The sequence below is a fragment of the Chelmon rostratus genome, chromosome 3 (assembly GCF_017976325.1).
Source record: "Chelmon rostratus isolate fCheRos1 chromosome 3, fCheRos1.pri, whole genome shotgun sequence".
Lineage (NCBI taxonomy): Eukaryota > Metazoa > Chordata > Actinopteri > Chaetodontiformes > Chaetodontidae > Chelmon > Chelmon rostratus.
In genome coordinates, this window is record NC_055660.1 from 20,172,207 (window position 1) to 20,188,174 (window position 15,968).

At 41.6% G+C, this 15,968-nt stretch overlaps 2 protein-coding genes across 3 annotated transcripts in view; both read right to left on the reverse strand.

Moving 5' to 3' along the window:
• Positions 1 to 236: 236 nt before the first annotated feature.
• On the reverse strand, positions 237 to 6,709 carry LOC121604147 (BUB3-interacting and GLEBS motif-containing protein ZNF207-like). Of its 2 annotated transcripts, XM_041933579.1 has the most exons (11): positions 6,561 to 6,709; positions 5,876 to 6,002; positions 5,563 to 5,701; positions 5,086 to 5,274; positions 4,311 to 4,386; positions 4,067 to 4,128; positions 3,479 to 3,618; positions 3,021 to 3,116; positions 1,915 to 2,163; positions 1,371 to 1,527; positions 237 to 521 (listed from the first exon to the last, which is right to left on the reverse strand). In XM_041933579.1, exons 1-11 carry the CDS (start codon positions 6,599 to 6,601, stop codon positions 370 to 372), a joined length of 1,428 nt encoding a protein of 475 aa, XP_041789513.1. In that variant the 5' UTR covers positions 6,602 to 6,709; the 3' UTR covers positions 237 to 369. The 2 variants fall into 2 exon arrangements, with proteins under 2 accessions (XP_041789513.1, XP_041789512.1); XM_041933578.1 differs by lacking the exon at positions 3,021 to 3,116.
• A 4,665-nt stretch (positions 6,710 to 11,374) lies between these two features.
• Positions 11,375 to 15,968, reverse strand: part of rhbdl3 (rhomboid, veinlet-like 3 (Drosophila)) — a 58,146-nt gene continuing 53,552 nt past the window's right edge. The window contains exons 7-9 of the mRNA XM_041934034.1: positions 14,876 to 14,976; positions 13,688 to 13,748; positions 11,375 to 12,390 (exon numbers count right to left, since the gene is read on the reverse strand). Of these exons, the coding sequence (XP_041789968.1) occupies positions 12,119 to 12,390; positions 13,688 to 13,748; positions 14,876 to 14,976 (434 nt within the window). The 3' untranslated portion in view covers positions 11,375 to 12,118. The remainder of the gene's footprint in view (positions 12,391 to 13,687; positions 13,749 to 14,875; positions 14,977 to 15,968) is intronic.

A 15,968-nucleotide genomic window follows, 5' to 3' on the forward strand; every position in this document is an offset into this window, starting at 1 on the left:
AATGTTTACAAGAGAAACTTGCCTTTGTAAGGGGTTGGTACGTTCATGTAACTCCAGCAGCTTCAAAAGAAATATGAATCATTTTAACACACTTCACTTCTATAAACCTGAGTGAAACCTATGGGGAAAAATATATATATATATCCTCACATGTAATCAAAACGACAAAATACCTTTCAGGAATTTATGTGGTGTTTTGGCTGTTTCCCAATAAAGATGTTACATTAAATGTCCACATGTTCTAACAAATAAAGTTGGTCTTCACCACCACTGGTCTGACTGCTCTTTGCTTGCAGCTAGGTTTGAAAAAGCACAAGGATGAGAGAAAGGTGTTAACCTCAAACCTAATGTGGTGGCTGCTTTGCTGCTTCAGTAGCGCCCAGCTGGAGACATGACGGGCGGCCTCATGCCCATGGGAGGGCCTCCCTGGTAAGGGGGCACCATAGGAGGACCCTGCCCATATGGAGGCATCCCTCCAGGCATGTAGCTTGGCATGCCCTGAGGTGGAGCGCCATACTGACCTGCAGAAAATACAAGGAAAGCAGAATGTGTTAAAGCTGCGAGTAATTCCAATGTGCAATTTTGTGTTTAAAAGTCAAAAAGCAACTTGTCACTCAGTTTTTGATGAACATGCCCTCTTCACATATTGAGAAAATAATGAACAAATACTTTTCACACTCAGTTTTGGTCTGCAGCAGTACTTCCTCGGGGTGGGCAGTGCACTGGTTTCGTCACCGGTGTCACATTCTGACACAACATGGACTTTGCATCACCATGATAAAACTTTTAGCATGTGAAAAACAATGCATTGCTGTGGCTGAGATAACATGCAGGTAGAGGCCTGCACAGGTAACACTCACTGCTTGAGGGCCAAAACAAAGCAGGACTTGCTTCAATACCGAAGCTGAAGGCTGGTTCAATTCTGACTTCAAGCTTAAAGCCTGTAAGTTTTGTCACTTTTATGTTGCTTTAATGTGCATTTTGCTGGTTAGCCTGTTGAATTTGGAGCTATGGGGGGGAAAGTAGCATCTGTTGTAGACCCACATGCTGGAGAAATGTTGGAGTATTTAATATTGAGGGACGGTCATGAGGAACTGTGTGAAAGTTGAGCATCATTAGAAGCCAATAAATAAAAAAAAAAAAACCTTTGGAGTGCCATGGTTTTAACAAGTTTGGGAACCACTGATAAAAAAGAATTACTGTCTTCTCTGGAAAAAAGCTGAACTTTCAGAGGAATGAAACGTACTGACTGGAGGCCACAATTTGGTAAGACTGTGATAACAAAGGGACTGAACTTAATTCACAAACTCAAAATAGACCATCTGATGGGTATTTCACACACACTGATTTCCTGACAAGCATTCTCTTACCATGCATGGGATGCCTCATGCCAGGCTGCTGTGGTGGCATGCCTTGCTGTGGGGGCATTATGCTGCCCACAGCCGCCACTGGGGGAGCAGCCGCATGGGCCTGACCCGGCCTGGGTATGAGACGCTGGTAACGGGGCAACTGGGCCTTCATCTCCTCCTGTTGGCAGGGACAACACACAAAGCAAACACTCAGGCTAAAGAAACGTAGTTATGCCCCTTACAGTACAAAGATAAACACTCATAAAAAATGATGAGGAATTGGGTACCAATGTTGGCGTGCCCTGATTTTTCACACTGAGGATATTCAAGTTCAGAATCATCCTTCAACATAACCACAAAAGAGAAACTACTAAATAGATGCAAGGATATACAATCTAAATGCTCCATTTGACACTTTGCAGATATCCCATAAAAATCTATTTTCATTATATTTAGAACCAGATATAAAATACTGTACCAAACCATCCAGCACTATATGTACTATTATATGTATCAGTCATTACTTACTGTGAAAAGATCAAAATAGAAAGCTCAAGCAACTTACCAGTGAGATATCCTCATCAGGGTGGATCAACTTACTAGTTGCACTCGTGGTGGTGAGGGTGGCAGGCTTATTGGTCACTGTGGCTGGGGGTTTGGCCACAGTGCTGCTAGAGGGGTTAGAAGCAGAAGTGGAAGAGGAAGAAGAGACAGAGGGCTGGGTGTAGGCTGGGAATGTTGCTTTGGGTAGGTCTGAGGAGGCGGCTGTACTGTGGGAGTTTGAAGCGGCAGCTCCTGAAGTGCTCTGCTGGGCCTGTGCAAAGACATAATACAGGTAACTGGCTTTTTTTTTTTTTAAAAAATGTCCAATGTCCTGCTGCTGTCTTTCTTACCTTTCCAAGGCAGACACAAACAACTTTAAAGATACAAAAGAATCGATGGATTACACCTTTGAGACAATCATTATGTAATAAATTACTTGAATACAAACCAACATTCAATTTAATTCAGAATTATGCTTTTGTTAGTAACTCACTCTGAAGCAAGTGACAGTATTAATATGTCACTTTACATGTGGAAATTATATATCAATTTGACTTGTGAATTACATTATGCCAACAGATCAGTGAAATCATTCATTTTAGAAACAAGTCTTCAAACATGCGTTTCACTTGCAAAATTTCCATGAAACGAGTTAAATGATTTGTATCCAGGGTAGTAAATTAATTATTAGATGAAATTAATAAACCTGAGATACAAGTATAACTAATTAACATACTAGTCAGAATTCAGATTGTGGGGGAAAAAACTGACATTATGTCTCAGTCATTTCACAAGCATGATGAGAAGATACTGCAGAATGCATGCTTCAGGAGGTTAGGAGGGGAGGATGATGCATAATAAGATCCATGTAAATTCACTGCTATGCTTCATTCTGTGTTAATTAAAGCACATGCATAGTAATAAAGCTCACAGACAAAAGAATATGTCAGTCATTGTCAGGGATAATTATCCTCTGACACTAACATCATGTCCAACGTGTTCATCTTGATGCAGAAGTCCATTTACAAGGCAAATACTGTTATAGGGTAATCGGTCTAGTTGGGAATTTACAGGCAGAGTTGCATGCAGCTGCCACATTCCAAGCCAAAGTCCTGTCTGTGAGCGTACTTGTGGCGTGTTAGGAAAGGGAGGCTGGGAGGAGACAGACTGAAGGTCTGCAAGTGGAGAGGAAACAGCTGCTGTGCTATGAACACCAGAGCCCATCTGCAGCATGGTGAAAAGGAGATCACAGCGTTGGCATGTAACATGTCCACAGTCTATCCAAAGTCAAATATGAGAATAAAATATACTATGACGGTGATACTAATTTAAAAAAAATGAAACAGGGGGTGAAAAAGACAGAAAGAGAGGAACAGCTGACAATAGAGAATGAGGAAAAGGAACATGTTGGGAAATGAAACATGTATACAATATCCCTGAGTGCTGTGCTTATAAGAAACCAAAAAGAACGTTTAATAACACGTGTAGCCATTATCTAAGAATATGGGGACGGACTCACAGAAACATGGAAACTGTCTGAAATGTGTCTGTGTGTGTGTGTTTGAGGGGACGTGCATGGTGCCCACCTGTGCTGCACTGGGGAAGAGAGGTTTGGTGACAGCAGGCTGGGCCGCTGGTGCCACCGGTCGACTGGGTATCGCGCCTGCTGCGGGGGCCGGGGCCATGTGGGGCATCCCTGGCCTTGGAGCCATGTGAGGTGGCATTCCTAAATAATCAACCAAACAGGTCAAATTACAATTCTTTCCTCATATTACACTGAAAATGTACAAAAGAACAAAATGAGCAAGCAGAGTGCACTGATGGAGGAGGAATTTCAAAATCCAAAGACTGATCCTTAATGCTATGTCTGCCTGCAATAATACATTTGACAAAAACACGTTGCATATCCAGCTAAATCTGCCATCCTTTACAATTCAAAAACTATAGCAACACAAGGTATTTTTTTAGGGTTGCTATGATCCAAGACATGTTGAAATAAACATTTTCTAAGGTCATAATTTGTTACTAATCATTTGTTAGAAACAATATCAATATATATATATATATATATATATATATATATATATATATATATATATATATATATATATACATATACTTTCAGTCAGCTTATATGTGTAGGATTTTAAATCCTAAAGACAATTACAACTCACCAGGGGGTATACCAGGCATCCCTGGCATCATGGGAGGCATCATTCCACCCATTGGCATCATGCTGCAGAAGATAATAAGACCAATAAGATAATGATGACCTGATGTTGCTGTAACTACAGTAAAATTACATCCAATCTATACCCAAAAACAAATACAGTAAGAAGTTGTATGTGCATATGATCAGGTTAAAAGAATACCACATCCAAAGGCATCTTTTAACACAGTCAATGACAGAGCCCTTACCCTGGTGGCATTCCATGCATGGCAGGAGGCATGCCGTGCATCATGGGAGGAACGCCCGGCATCATGGGAGGCATTCCTGTAACAATGAGTCAGAGGAAATGTTCTGTTTACCGACTACTCAACACTGTACCACCCCAAACAGGCAGCTACCAACCTAGACAATTGAACACACAACAAAAGACTACAAGTCCTATATTCCCACACCCTCTAAAACGTTTTCCTGCTTATCTGGACAGTTTATTGATCTCAGTTTGGATTCATTTTTTGTAGACGATGCTTCACAGCGAAAGCAGTGTACCAGTTAAACAGATTTTTAAAATGCAGAGATGTGATTAAGACAAGACCAGTAATGTAGAGACAGCAGCACAGGCTTTCATTTGATATTGCTATAAAATACAAGAAATTATAGCTCAAAAACTAAAAACTAAACTCCAAAAATAAAAAAATAGAAAAATGACCACCTAACTATTAGATGTGGGACCAGGTCCTGTTTCTGTAAGTCACATTTAAGTCTCAGAACCTAAACACTGAGTTTAGAATATGAAATAAGTTGCAAGGAGTCAGAAATGAATACTTTTTGTCCCCCATATTCCTTGGTAGATGAACAGGTCCGAACAGCCTTGCTGCAGAGCCCCCATGTTAAGCAGCATCACTGCAACTCTCTGTAATCTGTATATCTATCTGTATGTATATGTAGTCCTACTTCTTTACAGATAAAGGCAAGACACTTCTGAGTGCCTTTCTTCTTTTAGATGTTGTGAAGTTGAATTCTTGCCTTGATATCCTCCTGGGTGCATCCCAGGTGCACCAGCCACAGGAGGCATCCCAAGCTGGGCCATTGGAGCAGCGTAGCCTGCCTGGGGCTGGACAGCAGGAGCCTGCTGTGCTGATGGTCCTGCTTCATCGTCGTCATCATCATCCTCATCAGAGTCATCCTGATTGTTTGATTTTTTCTTTTGACTCTCTGAAAACAGAAAGACAACGCTCATACTAAAAAGGTAAAGAAGAAAATGTGAATAGAATTAACTCAGATGATACCGCAGTATTTACGCAGCACACTGTGCTCCACTAACTCTCACCACATGATAATGCTCCCATTCCCAGGAATCCCCCTTCACTTTTAATCATCCCAAACACACAATGCCACCACAAAATGCAGGGGAACTCATTATGTCATCTAAATGTCACAAATAGATACAATCAACATGCCTTTTCTCAAATTGGCAAGAAACGTACACGGAAGTGGACAAACCTTGTGATTTCTGTTCTAACGTTCGTCTTCTTTCCTGCATGTCTTTCTCTGGGATCCCCTCCATACCATAGATCTCCAGCTCAATGTCTGTTCTTCCAGGAATTGCATTTGGTACGCTATCAATCGTCTCTTTGTGTACCTGAAATGAGTGAAAAGTCAGCCAGTGCATACTGTAATAACAATCAAAAGTCCATTCACTGTCCTCTTTATGAGAACAACTAATAACACTTTTAGATCAAAATGTTCCAGGAACCAAAGACACTCAGGTAAAGTATGATGATGAATGGAGGATGATGAAGGAAAGGGAACCCACCTGCATGCAATGAATGGCCAAGCCTGGGCCAGTGTACAACTTCTTGTGGCAGATATGGCATTTAAAATGTTTTGCCTTCTGATGCTGAATGAGGATCTTTTCATCATCAAAGTCTCGATTACAATACCTTGAGCAAGGAGTTAAGGATTGTGCTCGAAACAGGAGACAGGAGCACAACACCCAAACTCACCAAGACAGAGGCTCATATGTACACATCTAAAATTACGTTAGTGCCACCTAAATACCCTGTGCTCTCAGGCGCAGGTTAGTTTTAAGGGTCGATGACTGGGCAGGGCAACTTGTAGCGTTAAGTTACACAACAAGGTTTCAGCCTTATTAGCTTTACGGGTTGAATCACGTTACCCCGATCCGCCAAGGCACTGCTATCAGGTTAGCTAGCTAACCACGGAGGTAATTATTGTTTGCTTCCTCTTCGCTATCCAGTGAACTAACGCAATCTACTGCTGCATAAACGTACTCGACGCCAAACAGTCTATTAATATCAAGCACAGACTTGATAAATTCAACCTATAAACCGATTTGTTAGCCTAAAATGACCAAATAGATAAGCTAACATTAGCCTCCAAATCGATAAACCCACGGAGAAGCTAGCTTAGGCCTTCCTTTGTCAAGCTAGCCTGTAGCATTTCAACGCTGGTGTTTTCTAGTCCAGTCAAAAGGATACCAGCACCATGGCTTCATCTGCTTCTTCTTTTTTCGTCCCATTTTGAAGGAATACAGAAAATGAGGTCTTACTTAAAACTCTAGTCTTATTATCTGTTTGACAACAGCATGCTGTAGTCCCGTGACAACGCCGAAAATGGCGCTGGAGGAAGCGGTAGCGGACACAGGAGTCTCGCGAAGACAGCAAATATACGTCACGTCGCAGGCACGCCCCTAGATTTGGAGACAGATGACCATCAATTATCACAATTATCTAATAAGATGAAGAGTCCCTGCTTGATTTCTTCAGCGAGTTTCCTTGATGATTTGAAAGGCCTCAAGTAGTGTTGATATGTGGGACGCCGCTTCGCTACAGATAGCAGGTTACTTACGACATAAAAGCTTAAAAAATGAAAGAAAAGATGAGCATGTTCAAATAAAGTGCACATTGCAGAGTAAAAAAACAATAAGATATAACGTTATACATCTATATAACGTAACGTAAGCTTAATACTGCTTACATTTAACCATGTAAGGCCCAAATAACCCCAAAGTGTGCGGTCCTGTGAGTTCATGGCCTGATGTCCGGACCAATAAACACATTTACCATAATAGCGTTGCAGGGTTAGGGTAGGATCTATTGACTATGTAAAATCGTCTCTTTTTTTGTTAGTATAGCAAAAACTGATGTTGTAGTTTTGCAACAGTGGGCCTTACAAGGTTAACCACCTTTGTCCTTGTTTTGTGTCTTTTTTCTTCCATTTGTTCTTACTGTGCAAATCGTAGATCTCGTAAGTATGAGGAAACGCACATTTCGTTCCTCTCTAAGCTGAATATTGTATACGGAAGGAATGACAATAAATTCTACCTTGTACCTTGATTTATACCATATCACATGTAATGTCATATATTTGCACGAATAAATAGCAAATAAACAAATAGAGAAATAAACAGTGCCATTAGAATAATAATGTGTGTTGGTAACAACTACAGTAAGTGTGTGTTTAGTGGCTGCACGGTGGCAAGAAGCTTCACTAAATACTGTATCTCTTGTCAAATAGCAGGTGTCATATGGGAGATCTCAAACGCAGATTTCTGTCGTTTCCAGCTCCTCTAAAGCATCTCATCGGCTGTTTAATGACATTTAGAAATTATCCGGGTTTTTCTCTCTGGCAGGCTTGGCGGTGGCTGCATCTTCAGACCCCTCTGCACGCTGGGTGGGCGGTGAGTCTCGTATCAGTGGGCGTGCTGTCTGACCTCGCAAGACGTCTTTGCACATGCAAACGACTGCAACCTGCTAGGTCGTCCGCTTGATGGAGGCAACGTTGCACTAATAGAAACTGAGTCTCAAGCCCTGGCATGATGTGTGTAATATCCAGTCTGTGATTTTTGAGGAGTTGTGCATTTTGTACAGAATTACAAATGTAGAAACCCCTGCCCACAATCTTTTTTTGTACATTTGATCTGGGGCAGTTTTTAATGGATTGTGATACGCCTCCTCTGCTCTAATTAAGGAACATGCTAATGTCACTGCACTCACTTCTGTTTTAAACAAAACAACAAGACAACAGTTTAGGCAAAAACCTCTTTTCTTTCAACATGACAGTGTCCCCACACACAAACCAAGGGCAAAATAGAAATGGTTTCCCAGGTGTGTAAAAACTTGGCCTGTACAGTTCCCTGACCTCAACACCATCCATCACCTTTTAGGCTTTCTGAGGGGCACAAAATTAAAAGGGCTGCATGCTGTTGGCCACCAGCGCGCAGAATGTTGCGATGTGTTCATGGTGAAAGAGTGCCAGTTCTTTTCTAGCATGTAAAGTAGTCTATATGGCACTGCATCATGTTTTCTTCACTTAAGGGTTATCCTAGAGGGCACTTTATCAAGTGTTCTTGCATGTTGGCACATTGGGCCACCGTAGAGGTTGTTTTCTCATGTTTTTACTACTGGAGGAGCATCCAAATAGGCACATTTGCTACGTTTTTTTTTTGTTTGTTTTTTTTTAACAAGTGCCTTTTGTATAAATTGTGACAACAACTTCACTAATGAGGATAAATTTGAGCAAATCCCTGCAACCAGGGAGAGTGGAGCCTGTATACTTACACATCGTGTTACAATGAGACGTTCAAAGTCACATATAGGTGTAACGTGAAGGTGTCCACATACTTTGGGCCACATAGTGTCACAAACTGCCCATGCCACGTAAATACCAGAGACCACTGAATTAGCCGAAGCATAGTCTCTAGCATAGCGCTACACTAGCAATGCCACTGCCACACCATGAAACATCTGTTATAATTATTCATCAGAGTATCAACTGTCAAGTCCCACTTCTTGCATGCATCTAAAAAGATGTGAAATGCATATTAAAAGAGGGCCAAATTGTAACAAGTGCTGCTCTCAGCAGCATAAATGCAGAGACACTACAAATGCATTCAGACAGATTTTCCTTCCCTGCAGCTTCACTTGTCTTCTCTTTCTCACCAAGGTGAATGATTACCTCTGAAATTGGAGATTTATGAAGGGGAAACACAACTGAGGCGGCTTTCCTTGGCCACCTAATGAATTTTTCATTGTACGCCTTCAAAACCGCTACTCTCCATATGGTTGTGCCGGCGAGACAGACAATACGCTCAGTGACAGCTTAAAGGGTCCCTCCTCTGAATGAATTATGGCCGATTCTTGTATGCTCGCACATTTCATTGATCACTTTGACGTCTGCTTTGGAGTTGGAGTTGGAAGCTAATCTGGTTTCAAGGCTGCAGACCTTTTTTGAGTACTTTTCTTTGCACAATGGGAGGTAAATCCTCTGCCTGAATCTGGAATAAAACTGGAACTGTATGTGTGTGTGCAAGCATGTATGACCTGATATAAGGTGACAGTGAGGTTTTTGGGCAAGAAAACTGGACTTAAACGCTTTAAAGCTTTCATTCACATGCAGACAGACATGCAATTATGTCAAGTCGCACTGACAAGACAGATGACAAGCACACTATTTTTTCCCTCTAATTTCTACTTGTTAAACAGAAAAATCACATTAAAAAACTCTACTGTACAACAGGACAGTCCGATTTTACCATTGCACATAAAAATGGGAACATTAATGAGACACTGATATAAATGAGCGCAAAAATCCAAAGAAATTTTATGTTGTTTCTGTATAAAACTGTTTAATGTACTCCAGTATGTACATATCAAATCTACAAAATATGCACAATGTTAAAATATTATCAGCGATTTTCCCCTCACTCATTTTGTGTCATAGCCCTTATTATATACAATCCCAGACTATCTTTAATCAATTCTTAAATAGGATACATACAGGATATAGCTAACATATCACAATGCAGACCGACCAAACAATGTACACAACATACCAATATCACCAAGTTAAAAAAAAATCAACAGCAAATGCAGTTTAAAATATTAATCTGTATGTAATCACGCCTTAATAGTGTTTGTGCGAAGCAGTTGCCACTGTAACATGAGGTTAAAGTACAGTACGTTTAAAGACTTACTGCTCAGGGCTAGGGTCGCGTTGTGCCCCGGTTCAATCAATTAACATTTTCAGTTGTGACAGGAACTAATGAGAGCGCATTGATTTACTTCTTTCCCCCACTGCCTCCTGATGTGAGAGTGAAACGACCCCAGCCCACATGTAGTCGAGGTCAGGCATGTGTGCTCTTCTGCGTTTGGTTATGAGAAAAAAACATTCTTCCAAATGGCTGGCTGTCCCCATCGGTGAACGTTTTCAGTAGTCTAATCCCGCTTTCCACAATTCAACAATCAATAAATAAACGTCTGCCACTTCTTTGCAATTTTCAACCTTGGCAAAAAATCACTGCAAATGGGCAGAGGAGAGAACAAAATGACAAGAATTTGACTGCATTTCTGGGTTGTCCCAAGGGTGTCAGTGAGAGATCCTTTAGAGAGCATGAAAATGTTCTGTTACATTCGACTGGCTCCATACAGACAAAATTACATTAATTTTTCTTATACAAAAGCAATTGTTGTCAGGGGACGAGCTCTTCCCCTGGTGCTTGTAGCAATGTTTTGGCATCATTTTTGAAAGCTTAAAGTCTGAATGGCACATCTGCTTCTTTTTTTTTTTAATTCATACACACAATGTTACAATTGTCGCACACACACACACAAAAAAAAAACCTCAAAGACACAAGTCTGAGGTTCGAATAGAGCTGAACATAAAATTATTCCTTCTCTGAGGAACTGCCAAATGCTGAAGGCAAACACTGAAGACTAACCCACACTTTCCTTCAAAGGTAAATTCACAATACAACCCCGATTCTAAAGAAGCTGGGACGCTGCGTAAAACATAAATAAAACAGAATGTGATCCTTTGCTTTTAGACATATACTCAGTAGAAAACAGTAAAAAGACAATAATTTAATGTTTTACCTCATCAGCTTCATTGATTTTTGTAAATATCTGCTTATTCTGAACATGTTTCAAACAAGTTGTGACAGGAGCAAATAAGACTGGGAAAGTTGTGGAATGCTCCAAAAACACCTGTTTGGAACATTCAACAGGTAAACAGGTTGATTGGAGTATCATGATTGGGTATGAAAGGAGCATCATGGAAAGGCTCAGTCGCTCACAAGCGAGAATAGAGCGAGGTTCAGCACTTTGTGAAACATGTTATTGTATAAAGGATGTTACTACATGGACTCGGGAACAAACTGAAACACTGTTGTCAGTGAACACAGTTTGTTTGTAAATGACTGACTTCTGTCTTATTTATGTTTTTTACAGCGTCACAACTTTCTCAGAGTCTGGGTTGTAACTGTTGAAGGCGGCTGTATCTTACATCCTCCATGCTCTCTCTACTGTTTGCTTAATCTAAACCTCTTTGCAGCTTCACTGTCTTCTCTTTGTATGAGCCGCTTGTAACAACGACAAAACACCAACTAAGCCTAAATTCTCACATGACCTTATTCTTCATTTGCTGATGATGACGGTGCAGGCAGATTACAGGACTTTCAGGAACGTCTCTGTCTGAAAATGGTTTGTACTGCAGGGTTTCACTGCCGTCACCCTACACAAGAGGCAACTGTGCAGAAATACTTTCATCAGACTGGCATCTCCACGAGAAGGCACCGTTGGATTGAGGAGGGAGAGGCAGAGAAGGTTAAGCCATGTGGACAGCACTGCTCCTGCTTGTTGCTGTTGTGTTAGATCCAGAGCTTCTCATTTTTCAACACAATGTTGTCAACAAATGTCCTACTGGCTGATACTCTTGAGACAAACGTCCAGCAGACATGTAGACAAAGAGCAGGTGGAGGTTAGCTTGCATGATAAGTAGGACTGATGGTAAGGCTTAACCTGAAAAGGTCGCAGGTGGGCTGAGAAAGGTGTGATGAGGGCGAGAAAAAGGTCTGCTGCATGTTAGGTGCCTTCCTGCATCTGGATGTACGAGGAGGGCGGCTGTCAGACGACTCTGATCCCCCCCCGATGAGGCCCCGAACATGAGGGCCGAGGTGACTCATCCAGCCAGGCGGTCAAGCATCTACCGATGGAGCAATAAAGGGAATGCAGTGTTTTGTCTGCCTCTAATAAGCGAGTCACGGTGGCGGCGGCAGTCGCACGTCAAGCAAGCTGTAGGCGAAGATGTTCCAGAAGACGGCGCAGAGCACAAACAAGGTGTAGACAAAGAAAAAGATCCAAAACAGGGACTGCTCCTGGAGCCGCTGCTCGTAGTTCTGCAGGACCACCACACCCAGCGTCAGACCAACCACCACCCCACCCAGGTGAGCTATGAAGCTGGGATTGGGGCACGGAGGGAAGGCGGGAGGGTAGAACCGCAGCCACACCGCCCGACCAAACTCTACACTCACTGTGAGTGGACAGACAGAGAGAGAGGGAGAAACATTAGCAGAGTGGAAGTATGGTATGTACCAGGCAGGAATCAAAATGTAATTAAGCAATTTCTTCTATAAGGCAGAGGAATTACAGGTGCTTTTATTTTGTTACCAACAGCACTGGGCTGTTGAGCTTGTGACAACAAAGATGATTTTAAAGGATAAAAAAATTCCCTTAGCGTTTCTATGGTGAGAGGAGGTGGAGGGACAGTAACACAAGGAGGAAATGTGATTTGTACACATCATCTATTTTTGCTAAAAATGAGGGCTGTGGATTTCATCCCCCATCACTTACACTGGAAGCACATTATGAAGGGATCTCCAGACGTCCAGTTCGAACAAAAGAAATGATTATAGCAAACTGTTTTAATATTCACAACGGCACCTGACTATTGTTCACAGATAACCTTTCCTTTAATCCAACGGAGAAAGAATTTAGTCCAAGTCAGTCTGAGCTCGTCTTTTCACACAAACTCAATCAATAAAATTTCTAAATTGTTGTGAGGGCGAGGAGGACAAGGTTTGTGCCGATAAAAGCTTTTAATGTTCTCCAACTTTCTATTATTTGAAGAGCTGGAATTTCTGGCTCGAAGCCACTCCTCTACTGAACAATATGAGCCAAGAGCAAACACGTTTTGTGGTCGTGATACACCAGAAGACCAAAACACTAGCAGGCTGAAATGATCTACAATAAAACAAAACTGGGGAGGTTCCCACTGGACATTATTGTTCTGTCTTCTATGTCTCATTGCAGTGTGAGTAAACAACCCACCACATCATCCAACTTGATCCTTGCTTGACGCTGTGTCTAACAGAATTTGATTTTTGTTTGGATCTGTAATTTTGGACTTACAAAGAATTCATCCCAGAAACAATAATGATCTTCTCCTCCACATGTATGTATCTGCAGCAGATAAGGACTAAACTGTCTGAACGTTACATTATTTTTTGCTTCTAAGTTTTTTTGGGGGAAATCATTTTCAACTTTTTTGTGTTGCTAGCCAGTCCCACGCTGCCTGCTTTGCAAAGCAATTTGCTCACATCACATATAAAAAGAATAGGGGTAAATTTCTAATTAGAAATCCTCTATATGCTGAAGCTGCTCTGCCAAAAACGTTAATATTGTTGCCTTTGACGCAAAATCATATTTCTATAACAAGGAACCTTTGGTGTGAGAATAAATTCTGGTGATGGAGTACAAAAACATAAATTAAGCACAACTCTTCTGAAACTGAGGTGAAAGAGGAGCGTGGTATCTTTATTCAGACTTACTGCACACCAGAGCCATGGCCATCCGGAATAACTTAAACTGACACTTCATTCCCGACCAATTCTACAGAAGGAGAGATAGAGAGGATGGAGAATTCACGAGGGCATTTTCAAGTTCTGATCATAGAGACAGAATAAACTGTGCTACAAGGTCAAATCCTCCTCAGACACACACACACACACACACACACGCTGACATGAAATGACATGAGATCTCGCCCTCTGTCTGCATGTCAATTGTGAAAAGCCCCAGAGACACTCTGACCCGCAATCTGTTCTCGCTGCGTTAGATAATGTGATTTAAGATGAGAAGGAGGTGAACAATCTCCTCCACCCCGACACCAAGAATGCTGTGGAGAATGTGGAGGGGAACAGAATGAGTATCCGATTCTAGGGATTATAGGGCTGCTCAATTATGGCAAAAATCGTAAACACGACTCAGTATTAAGAACATGATTATTTAACACGAGAACTCATTGACTGTGGAAACATCATACATTTATTGGACTTTAAAATAACTTGTCTTTTTAATAGTCTCAATAGTAATAGTAGTTAAAATAATAATAATAACCTTAGTATAAGATTTGTTTTACAGTATAATTTTTGGTATGTTAAATGTGAGAAAGGATGGCTGAAATGTGACTCTCTCATGCTTTTTGGCTGCTCCTGGCACCAGTACCGCACCAGCATGGGGAAATGTGCATCAAAATCCAACTTTTTGCAAACAGCTCACTTTATCACAGTGAGCTGAACTAAACATGTCACAGCCTGGCTAACGGTGAGTTTGGCTCAGACCGCTGTAAAGGAAAGGCGTGCACTGGAGATATGACAAATGACAAAACGAGAGCATCAAGGCAAGAATGTGACACAATAAATATTTTATCTCAATTATCTTGATTTCATAATGGTTTGAAGTCAAAATCATGAGTGAAAAGCAGTGATAGTAGTGGGTTTTCTTCACATGCTGTCACAGAAACGTGCGCACACACTGTCTGATCTTTGGGAAAAGGAAAGACTGATGGTGATGTGAGGAATGTATGGCATCTGTAGATAGAGCAGAACCTGCTGGGGCCCATGGCAGGCTTCTTTGATGATGTGGCGATGCTCTGCAGTGACAGGACAACTGAGTGATGTGATAATCATCTACACACACACACACACACACACACATGCACACACGCAAACACTTACCATTACTACATTGGCCAGATGTGCCGAGACCAGAGCGTACACTCCACCTGATGACCCGACCACGGGAGCCGTCATATCGGTGACGGACACTGCCAGAGACCCTGTAGTGGGGTTAGTTTGGGAAATAAACAAATGAGGGCGCTGTCGTATTATCTGCATCTAAAAAGCAACAAGACACCCAGGAAGGGCAATGTCACTGAAGACTTCTCCCTTTAGCAATGACAAAATACACACCAAATTTGAATAAGAGCGCATTTAAATATGAGCATACTGAGGGCATGTAGGAGTAGGAGTGTTATCAGTTAAGATAATATGAAATCAGAAATATTACATAAGAGGAACAGAAGACAATCTCAGCTCAAGGTAGAGAATGAACTTTGGACCTTATCTTTTAACCCAACATGGACAAGAGGCTGTTGATACTTATTTGCAAACAGTTGCAGTTTAACACATCCAACACATACGGAGCAACATTATCGTTCACTTGGAGACGTATTGGTGTTCACCCGATGAATCTAAGTCCAATATTCACCTCTCCTTTTAAGCTCCGTTTTTGGTCTCCTCCAGCTCCTGAGGGGAATGTGTGGCTCTAAATGCTCCACTATGTTCACCAGCTATGTGCTAACATTGTCTGCACGCGGTGTGGTGATGAGCAGGTGGTGCTCAGTGGGGTTTATCGGAGCTCTTTTGCTGAGAACGGCTGCCTGCTGCTGAAAACTCCACTACGAGAGCGGTGAAGGGTGAGCTGAAGTGAGTCTGGTGATAATTCTCCGTGTGTTCATCTCAATGAGAGACCCATTTCACGTACGAGCACTCATGTTATCCATTGTTACAATCAAAATGTTGATTATGGCCCCTTTAAAAAGTGCTCAATCAAAATAATCTGTGTATCATCTGTGCCAACTGATCAAACTTCATTTGCTGATAAGATCATGTGATAAGATCGAAAGCTCCAGAACATGGGTGTGCTGGATGGAAGGATGGATGAGAATCTGTCCTCATCTAGATTAGATTCGATCTGTTTAGGCTGGCAGTTGGCCATTTTGGGGATTAATGCATGGATATATTTTGTGCATTTTTTCTATAATGTGAT